General features: G+C 40.9%; 1 protein-coding gene across 1 annotated transcript in view; it reads left to right on the top strand.

The window, feature by feature from the left end:
- The window catches only part of zmp:0000001114 (suppressor of tumorigenicity 14 protein homolog), a 99,872-nt gene that overhangs the window by 20,496 nt on the left and 63,269 nt on the right, over positions 1 to 16,107 (top strand). The window contains exon 6 of the mRNA XM_042107500.1: positions 9,350 to 9,385. Within this exon, the coding sequence (XP_041963434.1) occupies positions 9,350 to 9,385 (36 nt within the window). The remainder of the gene's footprint in view (positions 1 to 9,349; positions 9,386 to 16,107) is intronic.

The raw sequence follows: 16,107 nt of genomic DNA, 5'->3' as shown, positions 1-16,107 counted from the left end.
TTTCACAGTTTACTTTATTTTTGAATGGATAGCCTACTCTAAAAGCAGCATCAGCATGTGATAAGTCACTTACATGAAGACAGCTAGATTCACGGTCCATTTGGGGGCCAGCCCTGTCAATCAAAGAAAGAAAAAGAGAGAATTAATCACTGCTATTGACAGAACTTTATATCAAGACTTTCACGAACCATTATCAGTGAATGATGTTGACAAACATTACAAATCCGGAGACAAAATATTAGCGCAACACACTCGGAAACCATGACCACCTCATGGAGTTGTTTAACAGCAGACTGACAAACATACGTTCAGTAATATTTATGTTAGTGGCAGTGATAGTTCTACCGTTAGTTAGCTCATGTTAACACATTCTGGGCCAGATGTACTAACGCTTTTGCGCCCATTTCAGGCGTATTTGTTTCGCAATGTGCGTGTAAAATCATTGCGAGGTATGTACAAACAGGCCGCAATGATGTAAAAGCGAAAACTGCCTGTCGCAGGAGCTGAAAGTGGCAGATTGCGATTGTCATGTCATGCATATGCATTCATGGGAGGATCCAGGGGAAAGTGGGAGTTTAGCGTAAAAAGATGGGAGGGGAAGAGTAAAGAGCGCCTAGTTATGTATTCCGCGGTATGTACAAAGACTGCTCCTGAAAGTGCACGTCTATTCTGCACCTAAATACTTCTGCCTTGTAAAAGCAGGTGTTAATCCACATTGCAGTTCAATGCGTCAATAAGAGAACCTTTCAAAGACAACAGAATCGCTATTTAGAACACCAGTTTTTGTGGTGAAAGTATTTGTACTACCAAAAGCAACCTTAACTTTCGTTGGCCTTTCGCATGTCTTACTTTCACTTTCACGTCATTCACTTAAACTTTCCTACTTGCTAGATTTGACCAATCTTCCATAGCCTACGTGCACAAGTAGTTTGAGTAGAACTACTGATCTTCATTATCTCCCTGCTTGTTGACATCTTATCATGTATGGTATTATTTCATGATCGCTAAACGTTTGAACGTTCTTTTTAATGTTGTCATCAACTTCATTCAACTGCGCTTGTAGGCGCTGCCATTCAGTTGTGGACGTTCGTAAATTGCGTTTATGGGCGGAGAAGGGCAGAGAAAGGCGCAGTTTACACTAAGGATTGAACGATTGATAAATACGACGGAAACTTGGGTCTGACAGCGCTCGCAATCTGCGGTGTGTCCATGGCGCTGATAACGCTACGTTTGCAAATGTACGTACATCTGGCCCTCAGTTAGTTAAATTCAAGTTGTCTGTAACCTTAATGTTTCCACCAAAAACCACCCAGTAAGTTACATGGCTATAGTATGAAGCTACCCTGAATGAATTAATATGTTGTTTGGCATGATGATTACCGTACGTGTGAAGAGACTACTTCGACTATATACATTAGCTGACACACATGCAGTGATGGGCAGTAACGCGTTAGAAGTAATGCGTTACTGTAATCCAATTACTTTTTTCAAGTAACGAGTAAAGTAAGGGATTACAATTGCAAAAACAGTAATTAGATTACTTTTACTTTCCTGCAAGCAGCCTGCGTTACTGCGTTACTAAACCGTGATTTTGCCATAGACAGTAAAAGAATTTGGGATTTTGCCATATGGATTTTGTGACACTAACTCGTGACAATGATGTAGGCTATAGATGCGCTATATAGATGTAAACAACAGACACACGTGTGCAAGACATGGAGTGCAGGACAGAGCTCGAACATGGAGCATTTAATTCATTGCAGTTCAGACATTAAGAAAAAAACATTAACGCTGTACACTCTTCGTGGGAAGAAAAATGTTGTCTAGCGAAAAATTCCACCTCAAATCTGAGCAAGCACCTAGCAAGCCGGCACAGGAATGTGAAACTCATTGAGACACCCCCAGATCCCGACATGACGGCTGCAGCATCAGGTGAAAATAGAGGACGTCACGGGTTCCCTGTAGCCTACTGGCCCGTTATAACAGGAGCCAGGGCATTATAATATTCTGGCTGCATTCACTTGTGATTTGGAAAATGGGCAAAAATATAATGTGGTCTTTGCCTTTTTGTAATGGGGCTGGTGAGTGTTGAAGTCTTCAATAATTCGTTTCCCTTAAACCAGCGTTTCTCTACTGGGTCGCGGAGACATGCCAGGTAGGGTGCGAAAAACAGGAGTTTTTTTCATTTATTTTTTTATCTGTAGCCTAGGCCCAGGTAGCACCCGATGCGCAATGGACGCACTGTGTTATTCATAGGGAAGCGCTCGTGTCAAGGCAGCGTGAGCACATGTTTGAATCTGCAAGCACGTTCACAAATGAACATTTCTTGAAGCTGGCCTATCTTAGCGATATATTTGGAAAGCTCAATGAGTTAAATCTCCAGTTACAAGGCAAAGACAAGCACCTACCTCACCTAGCAGATAAGATTACTGCATTCACCCAAAAACTTGAGGTATGGGACAGGCGCCTCGATCGCAACAGTATGCCTTTGAGAATCTGAGTGAAATCGCTGAAACGTCTGCTTCGGGAGCCACTCTTGTGATCCCATGTATTAAACAGTAGGCCTACATCACATCCCTGCAAAGTTTATTTCAAAAATATTTCCCAACCAGCAGTGCTCAGTATGACTGGATTATGGATCCATTTAATGCAGCATGTTGGTATTTCATTGAATATATTGTACAATGCTGTAAAATATTGGCCTATGCTTCCTAATATGTTGCTGGAAAACAGAAATATGTGTGTTTAATTTACAATGGCACATTATGTATTTATTTATTATTATATCTGCAGCACCATCTGATTTTAGCTCTGCTGAAGAGGATATATTTAGAACTTGTCATTATTTCAATACATTTGACAATTTTAAGCTTGACCTACCACTTTCTTAGAGCGATGAGGGACAGGTGGGGCTCGAAAAGGCCCCCTTGATCAAAGTGGGGAATGAAAGAAAAAGTTTGAGAACCACTGCCTTAAACTAAGCATTTACATGAAGCACAGTAGCCTATGCCGATTGAAACACATTCCACTCAGATAGGTGCTACCAGGCTCATATAGGCTATCACTTTTAATTGCAAACAGAAAATGTCTAGCTAGCTGTTTATACCAACTTAATATCATGACTATTGCTAATATAGTGCCAAATGTGGAGTTTGTGGACTATCCATAGGCTTATATTTGAATGGAGCTGATCATTATGAGAGTTGTGTAGATGCTCTTAAAGTGACAGCGCACCATTTATAAATGAGTTAAACTGCATCAAATTAGTAGTATTTCTTAAGAAATAATTTAAACTAACAGTTCTGCTTTGGGCACCAAAATAGCCAGCAGTGGCACTGCACACACACAGTTCAAACACATAGCCTACTCTTCTTGACATTAGAACAGCCTGAATGTGGCATGCAACAGCATTTTCTGTTTTGGTAAATGCATTACTCCTCTCTGCACTGCAACTGTTATAAGATGTAAATGTTAATAGAGACTTTGGTTTTAATATTTTTTTTTGCTGTATTTTATTTACATTTATTCGAATGAAGGAGTATACACACCAAAAAGTTAAGATTGAAACTAATAAAACCAAGTTTTAAAAAAGCGTATTCAGGTTGTGTATAGCTAGTGTGTTTTTGTAAAGTAACTAAGTAAAGTAATTAGTAAAGTAACTAATTACTTTTGAAAATAAGTAATCAGTAAAGTAACTAGATTACTTTCTTGGATAAGTAATCAGTAACTAATTACTTTTTCCAAGTAACTTGACCAACACTGCACACATGCTGCACTACCACGAAGCATTTAATTAACGTTAGCATACCAACCGTCTGCTAACTTTAACCTAGCCAGCTGTTGGTAGAACTATGCTAATTTTAGTTTGTTTTAAAAGATTGTTTCGTTTCTGTTCAGCAGTTCATACCCAGTTAACACAGAACTATGTTTTTAAGAGTCTGTCTTTGTGTAGATTTAACATTAACATGAGCAGTAATTGTAAGTTAATGTTAGCTAACGTTAGCTGGCTTGAATGACACAATTCTTATCCTGCTTAGGCTGAACGAAATTGGCAGGCAGAATATCCATTCAAATCACGAAGGGTATCTCTGGGTGGACTTTTAAAATCCGTCTGAATAATAATAATAAAAAAGTTAAAAGCAGATACATACCTTCCAAAATCGCCTGATTTCCACTGCATGTTGACAGCTTCTGGACTGCATGGATGGTTGAAAGAATAACTATTTCCCCCGAACTCTGCAGCTGTGTTAAAGTTACCCTGGTGCTGGGTAGTGTGCTCACGTCAGGTGGGGGAGAGGAGGGGCGCTGTCCTAAACTATCAACCCAACAAGCTGGGTTACAGAAAATAACCCAACATGAGTAAAAACAACCCCACACAATGACCCAACAGTTTCAACTCAGCGTTTGGGTTGAGAAAATAACCCAGCATTTTTTAGAGTGTATGTCTTTAGGACACCCATCTGACTACAGCACATTTAAGGGTATGCAGGAAAGTTTGTGAGAAACTTTCGTATTGTTATTTGGTATTTGTTATGTGGTAGCAAAACAGTGGTAGCAAAACAGATAATGGTGTATAGGCCTATCTGATTAAGACCTGAGTGGTTGAAACGTACTTATTAAATTACACTGGGAGCAAAGAAGACTATCTTCACTTTTTTCCCCTTTGCAACTGTCAAAGAAATCCCATAAACACGGGAAGGCTTAGGGAAGACTACATCAGATGGCCTAAAGATTAGCAGCATTAAGTGATTTGCATGCAGTAATTTGAACACTGACCATGATCTAGCCTACTTTGGCTATTTAAAGGTAATTTATTGCCAAAACACCACACAATATAAATGAGCTATAACAAACAATAAAGGATTTAATCACACACAAACTACTATTTTGCTGACTACAAAAATAATAATTATGTAGAAAGTTTAGAAGTTTAAAACCCAGAATTGACCAAAAGTGCACCAAATTCAACACAAATGACTCAATACACTTGGAGGAGGCTAACCCTAACACATTACACCCAACACTGTTTGTAATACACTCCACAAACACACATGCACACACACACACACACCGGTGAGACACATAGGCAAACACAGATACTCTCTCTGCAGCATGCACGTGTGTCGTGCTGTTGTTTACCTTTGTAGTTTACGGATTTCCCTATGGTCTCTGTGGTAAACGTCACAACGCTTTGAACTGTGGGTAATTCCCTTTGTGTGTACTCAAACCCTCACACCTTTTGAAATTCGACATTGGGACAGCCCTAAGCCCTTACGAATTTCTGGAGAATGCGCACCAAAGTCTGTGAGTCTGTGAGTCCGGACTTTGGGATTGGCCCATTAACACACATGAGCACAGTCAAACATACACAGTAGGGGATTTACATGGACACGTTTAATCTGATTTGAATCTGTACAACGGCTCAATTGGAATAAAAATGACACATATAAACACCTTGATTGGAATAGAACTGCCACTATGTATGGACTACAGTAATTTCCTGTGTATTGTGTATAAACTGCACGACAGTGTTTTATGCAAGTTAAAAAAAAGAAACAAAACATATTAATACTGTGTTCACTGCTCCCGTGTATTAACCTCATACTATGAGTCATAGCTCAAGAAATTTTGCAAAATCAATGTATAAACCGCGGCTAAATTACCAGAGGTTAAAATGGACCGGGGTGCACCCGAGCACAGCTCCGCCTCTTCAGGTCCACAACATTCATACTTTGAAGTGTCTCAGTTGTGAAACATTTTGCTTCAAGTAATAAACCTTGTTTTCGATACAATTGTGTTGAAAGATTTGGTGGTTCAGAAACTCTTCATTTGGCTATCATTAGCATTAGAGAGTCTGCCAAATGTGTTATTTCTGTGTTCTGTTTTTTTCCCTGTTTCTTTTTTCTCACACACTTCCTAGTTACATTTGCCACTTAAGTTTAAACTGAATGTGAAGTACGGTGGTTTTTATCAAAGTTGACCTGCTAATACAGGGTCTGGGGTAGGCTCATGGAGGAGAGTTTCCAAGGAGGAAAGGAGGTTGAGTAGTACATTGAATATCTAGCTTCACCTAGGGCTGGGCGATATACTGTAGCTAAAAAATAATATTGCAATATTTTAGTCTATTTCACAATATACAATATATATCTCCATATTTAGAAATTCACTCTAAAAGAATTCATGAATTCTCACTTTCACCCTGTGATCTTTTAAATTATACCAGTATGATGCAGTAGGCTAGGCTAAATTTGCAATCCAATCCCTGTAAGTAAGGATCTGCATTAAAACATTATTGGTTATTCACAGGTGATTTCTATTTTATATGTGCATGTAAAAGCAAGGGTGAAAGTAGTTTTGAATTCTTTCCAGTAGGGAAAAGTGTGCACACAAAAAATGAAACACACTTAAATAGGGGACATCAGTTGAAAAAGGTTGCTAGGTTACGGGGACGCTGGCGAGACACGCCGCTCTGTCTGGCATCATGTTTTTGTTTGTTTTTATGTAATGTTTCATCTTATGTAATGTCATGTTTATTTTTTGTAATGATGTGGCTAGTTAAATGTTTTCTCTCTTTATTTACGTTATTTTTGATAGGTTTTGTGTTATTCTCTTAGTCCTTTTTACTGCTTCCAAGTCGGCTGATGTTGTTAACGTTTGTCCATTGGGAGCTTGCTATGGCTAGCTTTTGCCCTGGGCCTCCGACATCCTTCCCATCCATCTGTGAGCCGGTGCTGCACTTCACTGTCTGGTCGAGGGGATTTCTCGGGACAGCAGCTGACTACTCTGCAAGAGATCTGCCGAGGCCGCCGAGCTGTTTCTGACCTGTGAGCTGCCATGCCAACAGCCTGGAGTCTGGATTGAGCAGACTAACGTTGACGTTGTAGAACTCTGCATCACGGACCAACAAACTGTTGCTGTTAAAAGTCCACCGAGTTGCTGATCTACAAGATTGCCCATGACTTCGGGCTGTTATGCTTCCAGTGATCTTCAGACTAACAAGGCCTAACGTTAACGTTATTTCCAGACTGCCAGTGAGTTCACGGGGTTGGTCAGTTGCAAAGAACTTTGTTGGCGTTGCATGGTTGTGGAGACACAGCTGTGCGCAGTTTCACGCGGGTCATCATTGCCCTTGGACATTTTCAGCCGGTTGGAAATTGGACTAATTTTATTTTTTTTATTTTGTTTATTAATTTGTTTGTTGACTGTCTTGTGTGTCTTGGTGTCACGGGTACGCTGGTGACTACGGCGCTCCGTCCGGCATCTTTTGTGTTTGTTATTTTTTAAATGTATGTCTTGGTGTCACGGGTACACTGGCGACTACGCCGCTCTGTCCGGCATCTAATGTCTTTTGTTAGCCTATGTGTCAATGACAATGTCTTATATGTGGAGCGCTTTGGGTTGCACTCTGTGCATGTTAAATGCGCTATACAAATAAAACTGACTTGAAATAGGGTACATCCAGCAGCCAGACAAATACCTTGTCTTAGCTGAATTACTGAAGCTAAGCAGGTGTGGGCCTGGTTAGTACTTGAATGGGAAACCTCCTTGGAAAACTAGGTTGCTGCTGGAAGTGGTGTTGGTGTGTGGTCAGTAGGTGGCACTCTTCCCTCTGGCCAAAAAGATTGATCCCAATGCCCCAGTGCAGTGACGGGGACACTGTAGGAGATGCCGTCCTTCGGATGAGACGTTTAACCGAGGTCCTGACTCACTGTGGTCATTAATGATCCCATGGCACTTATCGCAAAGAGTAGGGGATGTCCCGGTGGCTAAATGTCCAACCTAGCTCATTCAATCCGGACCCCTAATCATCCCCCACTGTAATTGGCTCCCTCACTCTCCACCTCAAGCTGGTGTGTGGTGAGCGTTCTGGCGCATAATGGCTGCCGTGCATCACCCAGGTGGGGGCCACACATTGGTGGTGGTTAGTGAGGTCCCCCTTTCTATGTGAAGCACTTTGAGTGTTGAGAAAAGCGCTATATAAATGTAATATGTTGTTGTTGTTTATTTATTTTAGCCTATTTGCAGAGCAATCATCAGGGCCTGTTATTTGGCTTTAGTTAACTTTCTTAGGCTTCATGGCTTTAATTCCAAATACATTTAGTTTTTTTCAATCTGTCTCTGATATGTGTCCATATGAATGATGATGGCTTATATCGGATAGAAGGTAAGTTAACGGTGTGGTGCATTACTTAGTTAGTCATTCGGTTATATATATTCGGTTTATCCACCTCTGAAATTTCAGAAATAGAGTTTATCCACCTCTTATTAGAGTTTATTATCCACCTCTCAAAAGAGTTTATTCACCAATTGCAACTTTTAACATTCAAAAAATCATACTGTATTATCCACATTCATAATGTGTACAATCCTCAACACTCTAGGAACCATTTAATACCATTGGTATTGTTATAAACATTGGACAATAACCTCCACCATCATCAAACATGTTCTGAATGCCTTTTTCAAAAATCCGATACTGCATGGCGCAGTCCACCTCACTGTGATCACAGAATTCAGTTTACCCACCTCTTATTTTACCACAACACCTAGTAGAGAGGCAAGTGGAGAGAGATGAGGGAAGAGGGGAAGAGTGTGGTAAGTGCTTATTAGGTGTGTGGGGTTGTCATAAGCGCTTGGAGAGGAGGTCTTCTTGGAAGAGTCGGGACAGTGTAGGGACAGAAGTGGGAGATGTGACAGGGGCAGAAGAGAGATAGGTAAGGGGAGTAGCAGATATAGAAAAATGTAAAATTGTTTTTACCTTGCCTTTGTTGTATTAGGATGATTTAATGCATGGCCACAAAGCCACGGTGAAACAGAAACACAATCATGCAAATGATTGGGGTGCAAATCTGGAATTGAAATTTAAATTAAAACAGGCAAATGTAAACAAAGACAAAGTGTGGACGCGAACAAAGATTGTGATGCAAGCCATCCCTCGGATCAACCACCTCCTCCACATGTTATGTTTCGGTGCACTCACACTGCTCCATTGAATATGTTGATGGAGGCACTTCTCATTCACTCTCCATGGGCCAACGTCATTTGCTTGCATTGCGTTTCTTGCGTTAAGTTAAATTGTTTTGCATTTGCAAAAGTGATGACAGCCCTAAAAATATTCAAGCTTTAGTACCACCGGGCCTGAAAAAAACTTAACAGTACATTTGCCCCTCTATGTATTGGTCAAGTCAAGATGGGTCAACCAAATTGAGCGATTGGTCAACAAATTGATACCTTTGTTGTATAATACAATGAAATACAATTGTACCTTTGTTTGTATTTCAACTTTTTGCCACATCTCAATTACCTACATATTTATTTCTCTTTGTCATTTTCTCTATGCTTTATGTAGTCACAGACCCTAGGATGGCTAGGAACCCCAGAGCAAGTAAGTAGCTCTCTTTTATATCTCCTCAAATAACCACTTGTTATTACCACTTGAAGCATAATTGGAGGTCAAGTAGTGAAGCTGTGAAGGCATAGCCTGACAAGCCAGACCCACATTAAGATGTAGGGTCTGGGCACTCACCGTTCTCAGTGATCAGTCCGAGGGGCGGGATAATCGGTTGTCTTTCAAATTCCCCCTGCACGCAATAGGACAGCGCTCCCATGCCTTTCCCACCAGCGGAGCTAGTTGGCTAGTTCAAACTTTTGCCAACTTAATAAAAGCTTAACTCGTGTCATACCGCCAACAGCAACATTATCTTATTTGTTTTCAAGTAGCAGGGAATTCAAGCCAAACCGTTGCAACTCTGCCATCAATCATTATGTTAAGCCCGCCTAACGACTCTATACACGATTTGATTGGCCTGATAGAAGTTTAATTTTTTGAGCTCACAAGCCAACGGTTGCTAGAGTTGGTAGACTAGCCCTGGCAGCAAATTTGCCGCTAGGGTGCGTCTAGATTTCTAGGCTAGTGAAGGGCCAAAGTGCTTGAGCACTCTTGCACCACCAACAGGTCAAAGTTGGACATGCGTGAAAGTCCCCAAAATGCATTGCTTTTTTTAAAAGCCTTCACCAATTCATGCTTTGACCTATTGCTTTAATGCATTGCTTTTTTTAAAAGCCTTCACCAATTCATGCTTTGACCTATTGCTTTATGTAGATGTCCAAGTTGATGAGTGGCATCTAACAGAAATAGAAGGGGGAAAAGATGCCTTTAGATAAAATGTTTAAAGAAACCGTATGTAAGAAATGTATTTCAATTAATCATAAAATGGCCCTGATATGTCACTAGATGGGAAATGGGAAATCATGTTCATTTCAAATACTTATATCACTGACAACAGCAGTCCGGCCAGGACATTGTCATTTCAAAAGTGAAGTTGCAGCCCTCAACTGATGTTGATGTTGTGTTTTGTCATGTCATGTATTTTGGCCTGATGCGCCACCCTCCACCTATGTAATAATCACGAAGTCAGTAGTGTTTCGGCAACCTCGAGTCAGGGGGGGGGGGGAGGGGATACACCGCTTTACAGATATTTGAAAGTGATTGCAGTACCAGTTTTGACCACAATCTTACATATGGTTCCTTTAACAGTAATTTCAGGCTATTAAGAAGAGGAAATATTTTGTAGTATCATAGAATATATACAACAAATATTTACTAAGTTCACTCTTACAATCCAAGGCTAAATTATGTATGTGACATTAAAAAACAAGTTACAAAGTACCAAAAGTAATACTTTCAAAAAATATATAATAATTACAATTACTGTACATGCACAATGCAATACAATATAATGCCAAAAGCCATAGAGAAAGTAGAGAAGTAGCCTGGGTGTTCCCATGCTGCCTTGCGTGTGATTTGATTCACGCTGCTAAGGCAGCCTGGAGACCATGGAGCAAATTTTCGCCTGAGATAGGGAACCAATCACAGAACAGGGGGGAAAGCAAGATGATGATGAGCTATGCACAGACGTATTTGATAGACATCCGTGGCACCCAATAAACGGATCTGGGCATTTTTTTCAAATACAAGAAAGAAAAAAAAATCAATACAATTATGAAATAAGATCAATACATTTTTTACAGGTTATCAAAATTCAGCAAAACTAAAATAGGCTTTCCTATAAAGATTGGTTTTGAGGAGGGACTTAAAAGGGGACACTGACTCAGCTAACCTGATTTCCTCAAGTAAATCATTCCAAAGATTTGGGACTCTGGGCCCTATTTTTCGCCCTGGCGCATGGCGGAAAACGGGTTATTTTCTTGGCGCAACGTTTAAATTCTTATTTTGCATGTCTCTTATTTTAAGCAACGCGCAGGGGTGTGGCAACTAACGACCTGGAGGGGTCTGGCGCGTTGTCTAAAAATCGCTATCATACACTACCTAAAACGCATTACGCCACTGACCAAGAGAAACCTGGTCAGAAGTCCATGGCGAGTTTGTGGCATGTTTATGTTTATGTTTATGATTGTTTATGTTATTTTAAGAGCGCATTATCAACAGTGATATGGGTGGGTGCACAAGACCCAACCATGCTTTTCTCATCCACAAACACACACCGGCGCACATCCATGCAAAACATTACAAATTACACGATTACAATGGGAAACATAATTACAACAAAGATATTACGAAATACATCTCACAATGAGTAGTTATTCACCATCATTTGCAAATTCGTAATGACGGATAAAAGTGATTAGACAAGAGATGAGAGACAAATATGAAGCACAGCTGAAGACGCACTGTCACGAGATGTACAGTAAGCAACTCCTCTGCAGGATAAACATTTTTTATTCAGTAATTCGAACATTATTGAGGTAAGTGTTGCTTTTTCCAAGGCTATTTTTTCGATGGTAATCCATTGTCAGTCAATAGTGAAAGTAATTAAGCCTTTCATGCATGAATGATTAATTCTCGAGGTAGATTTTTTTCCTAAGCTTTTTCAAGACTTAGTCTTTTTTAAACAAGACTTAGAACGTAAAATTCGATTAAATGGTAAATGTTCTTTTTTATGTAAAAACAGGTGTTCTATGCTAAAACAGGCTATATGAACAATTGAAATGAAATTAAAACTAGTTAAGATAGTAAAGTAACTAGATGTACTGCATAGTGGTACAAAATATGACAGCTACTCAGTCCTGCACTTCTCGCAAGTACATTATCTCCATCTCCTACTCCATGCCCTACTCTTGCATCTCATGCCATGTCTGTGTGTGTTCATATATATGTGTTTGTGTGCCAGGTTGTGTATGTGTGAATGGGGGAGGGGTCGTGTGTAGGTGTGCGGGAGAAAATATGGATGGTGTGTGTGTGCATGGGGGGGGGGGGGTATTATGTGTGTGTGTGTGTGTGTGGGGGGGGGGGGGGGGGGTAAAGGTGTGTTTGTGTGTGTGGGGTAATGGTGTGTGTGTGTGATTGGGGGGGGGGGGGACTTGTGTGTGTGTGTGTGTGTGTGGGGGGGGGGGGGGGGGTATAGTGAAATGGTGTATGTGTGGGGGGGGGGGGGTATGGTATGTTTGTGTCTCTGTGTGTGTGTGGGGGGGGGGGGTGTAATGGTGTGTGTGTTGAGGGATGTACCTGTGTGTGTGTGGGGGGGGGGGGGGGTATGGTGTGTGTGTGTAAGGGGGGGGGGGGGGGGGGTGTATGGTGTGTGTGTGTGTAAGGGGGGGTGTAAAGGTGTGTCTGTGTGTGTAGGGCAGGGGTGGGCAACTAATTTCCCCAAGGGGCCACATGACAAACTGGGACTGTTGAGGAGGGCCGGACCCAAAATACCTAACTCAAGTCTGAACTCAATTCTGTCCAATTCTATTCTGTTCTTGTATAACATTAAGTAAATCATATGGTTTTGTTTACTACTCGTTAGAACAGATGAAAATGTGAGGGAGACAAAGGAAAAACAGCAATAGGCTTTTTAATCTATGTCCAGTATTTAATCCTTATTCTCGAAAATGATTTTTTGACATTGACATTTTTTTTCAGTTTTCAAAGACTGATATAAAAAAGTACTACAATATCTATATAATTAGGCTAGGCCATGAAAATGTGAAGGAGTCAGTACAACCATAGGCCTGTGCCACCATTTCATCAACACTCACGCGGGCCGGTCAGGGAAAGCCCACGGGTCCGGATGTGGCCCGCGGGCCGTATGTTGCCCATGTATGGTGTAGGGTAATGGTGTGTGTGATGTGTGTGTGTGTGTGTGTTGAGGGGGTACCTGTGTGTATGTAGGTTGTGTGTGAGGGGTGTAGTGGTGGGTGTGGGGTGAGGTAGGGAGGTGTGTGTGTGTGTGTGGGGGGGGGGGGTGAGGGGGTGGGTCTAATGGAGTGTATGTGGGTTAGGGCTGGAACGGTGACCGTATTACCGCAATACCGCGGTCACATGACTCCTACTGCGGGTCTGAGCTCGTCACCGTCATCACCGCAAAAAAAAATAAAATAAATAAATCTGTGAAACATTTGGGGGATTCGACTTCATGTACCCGCCTGCAGAGTTCTTAAACTGACTGCATTACGTGATTATTTCTGAGATTCTGACATTTTCAACCATGACATATGCACAATTCCGGATTGAAAACGTAGCAGAATCTCAGAAATAATCACGTTATGCAGTCAGCTTAAGACGTCTGGCCTGCACATGTGTGCACGTAGTATGTAATGTTGTAATCTTAATAATAATAATAATAATAATACTAATAATAATAATAATAATAATAAGCTTTATTGTATAGCACCTTTCATACACAGAATGCAGCTCAAAGTGGTTTACATTTGGAGCATGTAACACAATAATAGAGTCAGTCAGTCATTATCAATCACTTTCACTTTTCTTCATTGCTGTGGCCGTTTATGATCCAATCAGCAACATATCAGAAATATAGAAAATAACATGGAACACAATTATAGAGAAGAGTCAGTCATTCCCCTTTGTTGCTGTGGCCGTTAATGATCCAATCAGCAACATATCAGAAATAATATTATACTTCTATAGATATATAAAGGCTTTGCTAACAAATGCTTAGGCCCCGTTGATGCGGCTTCCAAGCAGCCAGCTTTAGCATGTTCTTAGCATATGTCGTAATTATTTGACTTTATACACAGACATTTAAGACTGGCAGCCTGAACCCTTTACCTCCCACAAGCACGCCATATGGCAACTGTTTCAAGGAAAAACTCCCATATTCCAGGAAGAAACCTTGAGCAGAACCTGACTTAATAGGGGGAGCCCATCTGCTTCTGGCTGGCTGCGCCCTCCAATGGCAGCAGATGTAGAATAATCTGAAAAAGTAGTCTACAAGATAAGATGAGTTAACTAAAGGCTTTCTCATACAGGTATGTTTTCAGATCTTTTTTTAAAATATTTACTGAACTTGCCTGCTTGATATACAGAGGCAGGGTGTTCCATAGTTTTGGGGCATAATGAATAAAAGCAGCTTCTCCACTCTGGAGCACTTTGGGTACAATTAAAAGATTAGAATTGGAAGATCTAAGTTTCCTTTGTGGTTGATAAGATGTTAAAAGCTCAGAGATATGAAGGTGCTATGCCATTCAGAGCTTTGTAAGTAATTAACATAACCTTAAAATCAATTCTATAGGAAACAGGGAGCCAGTGCAGTCCAGCCAACACAGGGGTAATATGTTCTCTCTTCTTGGTCTTGGATCTTATGACATTTCTCACAGAACCACAGTTATGTTAAGTAGGCTAATCTTCTGTTTTCAAAATAAAACTTCAAAACGTGTCATCAAAAGATGAAGCAAACCCGACCTTTCGCGTATGTGTTGGGGAGTGCAATGTTCCAACATTCCATTTGTTTACTATGCGAGAGTAGGGGAGAATTGGCACAGTCAACACTTTTCTATTCTCTCCGTTCAAACTCGATTTAGCCTACATAAAGCTGTTACGTGAAAGCTGTGAAATTTGGCCAGAAAGGAGTCATACATGTTTACTCCATGAAAGAATTAAAACATATATTCTAGTTTGTTAAAAATGTACCTGGGGGCGCTGTGGCGCAGCAGGCTACAGCGCCCGTACCATATACGGGTCCGAGTGCCCACGGGGGACCCAGGTTCAAATCCAACCTGTGGTCATTTCCCGATCCCACCCCATCTCTCTCTCTCCCGCTTGCTTCCTGTCACTCTCCACTGTCCTGTCCAAATAAAAGGAAAAAAAGCCAAAAAAATCATATGGAGGGCTACTCATTTGAAACAAACATACCGTCACCCCTTTTTTGCGAGGGTAGTCCTCCTAAATAATAGGCCTATGAGATTTGTACTTTTAAATTATCAATATTGTGTAGGCCTATGCAACACTACCAACATTTTTGTTCAGTTTGTTCATTTCAAAGTTTGCATGGGGAATCTAACAAAATCTTTAACAAAAAAAACAATCGTTTTGTGCAATTAATAATTTGGGTTAAAATTTGTACCCAATTTATACCCACCTACCATTATGAATTCAGGGGTTGTTTAAGTTGTGATTTCAGTGGACAATTCAGTTTTAACATTTCAATAGTAATCACCCACACCACCCTAACATATGAAAACTCCTTTTAAAGTTATTGCACACCTGAAATCTCTCCATGATCTGACAAAAAAGGTAATGCACAGTTCTGCTCAGTCATGCATGCCACAACATTTTCAGCGCTATTATACGGCAGTAGCCTACGGAGGAGAAAAGGCCTGTGAGCTAAAGCAATTGTTTTTCAGTTCTTGAACAATCATGCAAGAACCGTATTTGACGAACATGGAATGGCCACAGAACTTTTGCAAAGATATGCTTCCATTGGCTACACCAGACGAGCTAGTTTTTACTGTCTATGCGTGCGAGCAGCGTGTATGCGCTCCGCTTCTGTTGTTGTTTAAAGACTGAATGGGAAACGGATTTGTAACATGAAAACTGTGTTTACCCCTGCTGCATTTAAAGTCAGTGGCGCAAATTCAGATGCTATTTTAAGGGTGCATGCATGGCCACAGGGGCACCTGCAACACCGATCTACAGACACCCCGTGCACACACAGAAACATTCAAAGCCTTGATAATATTTGTCTGTTTCCTGGTTTTTTTTGTGCATTGGACATAACAACACAACGCCTAATTATGACCTATTGATTTGGACAACTTTATACAGCCCTAGGGGTTTGCATGGACGTCACGTTCTGTCCG

The sequence above is a fragment of the Alosa sapidissima genome, chromosome 10 (assembly GCF_018492685.1).
Source record: "Alosa sapidissima isolate fAloSap1 chromosome 10, fAloSap1.pri, whole genome shotgun sequence".
NCBI lineage: Eukaryota > Metazoa > Chordata > Actinopteri > Clupeiformes > Clupeidae > Alosa > Alosa sapidissima.
Note: the sequence above shows the minus strand (reverse complement) of the source record. Positions and strands in the feature narration are given on the sequence as shown.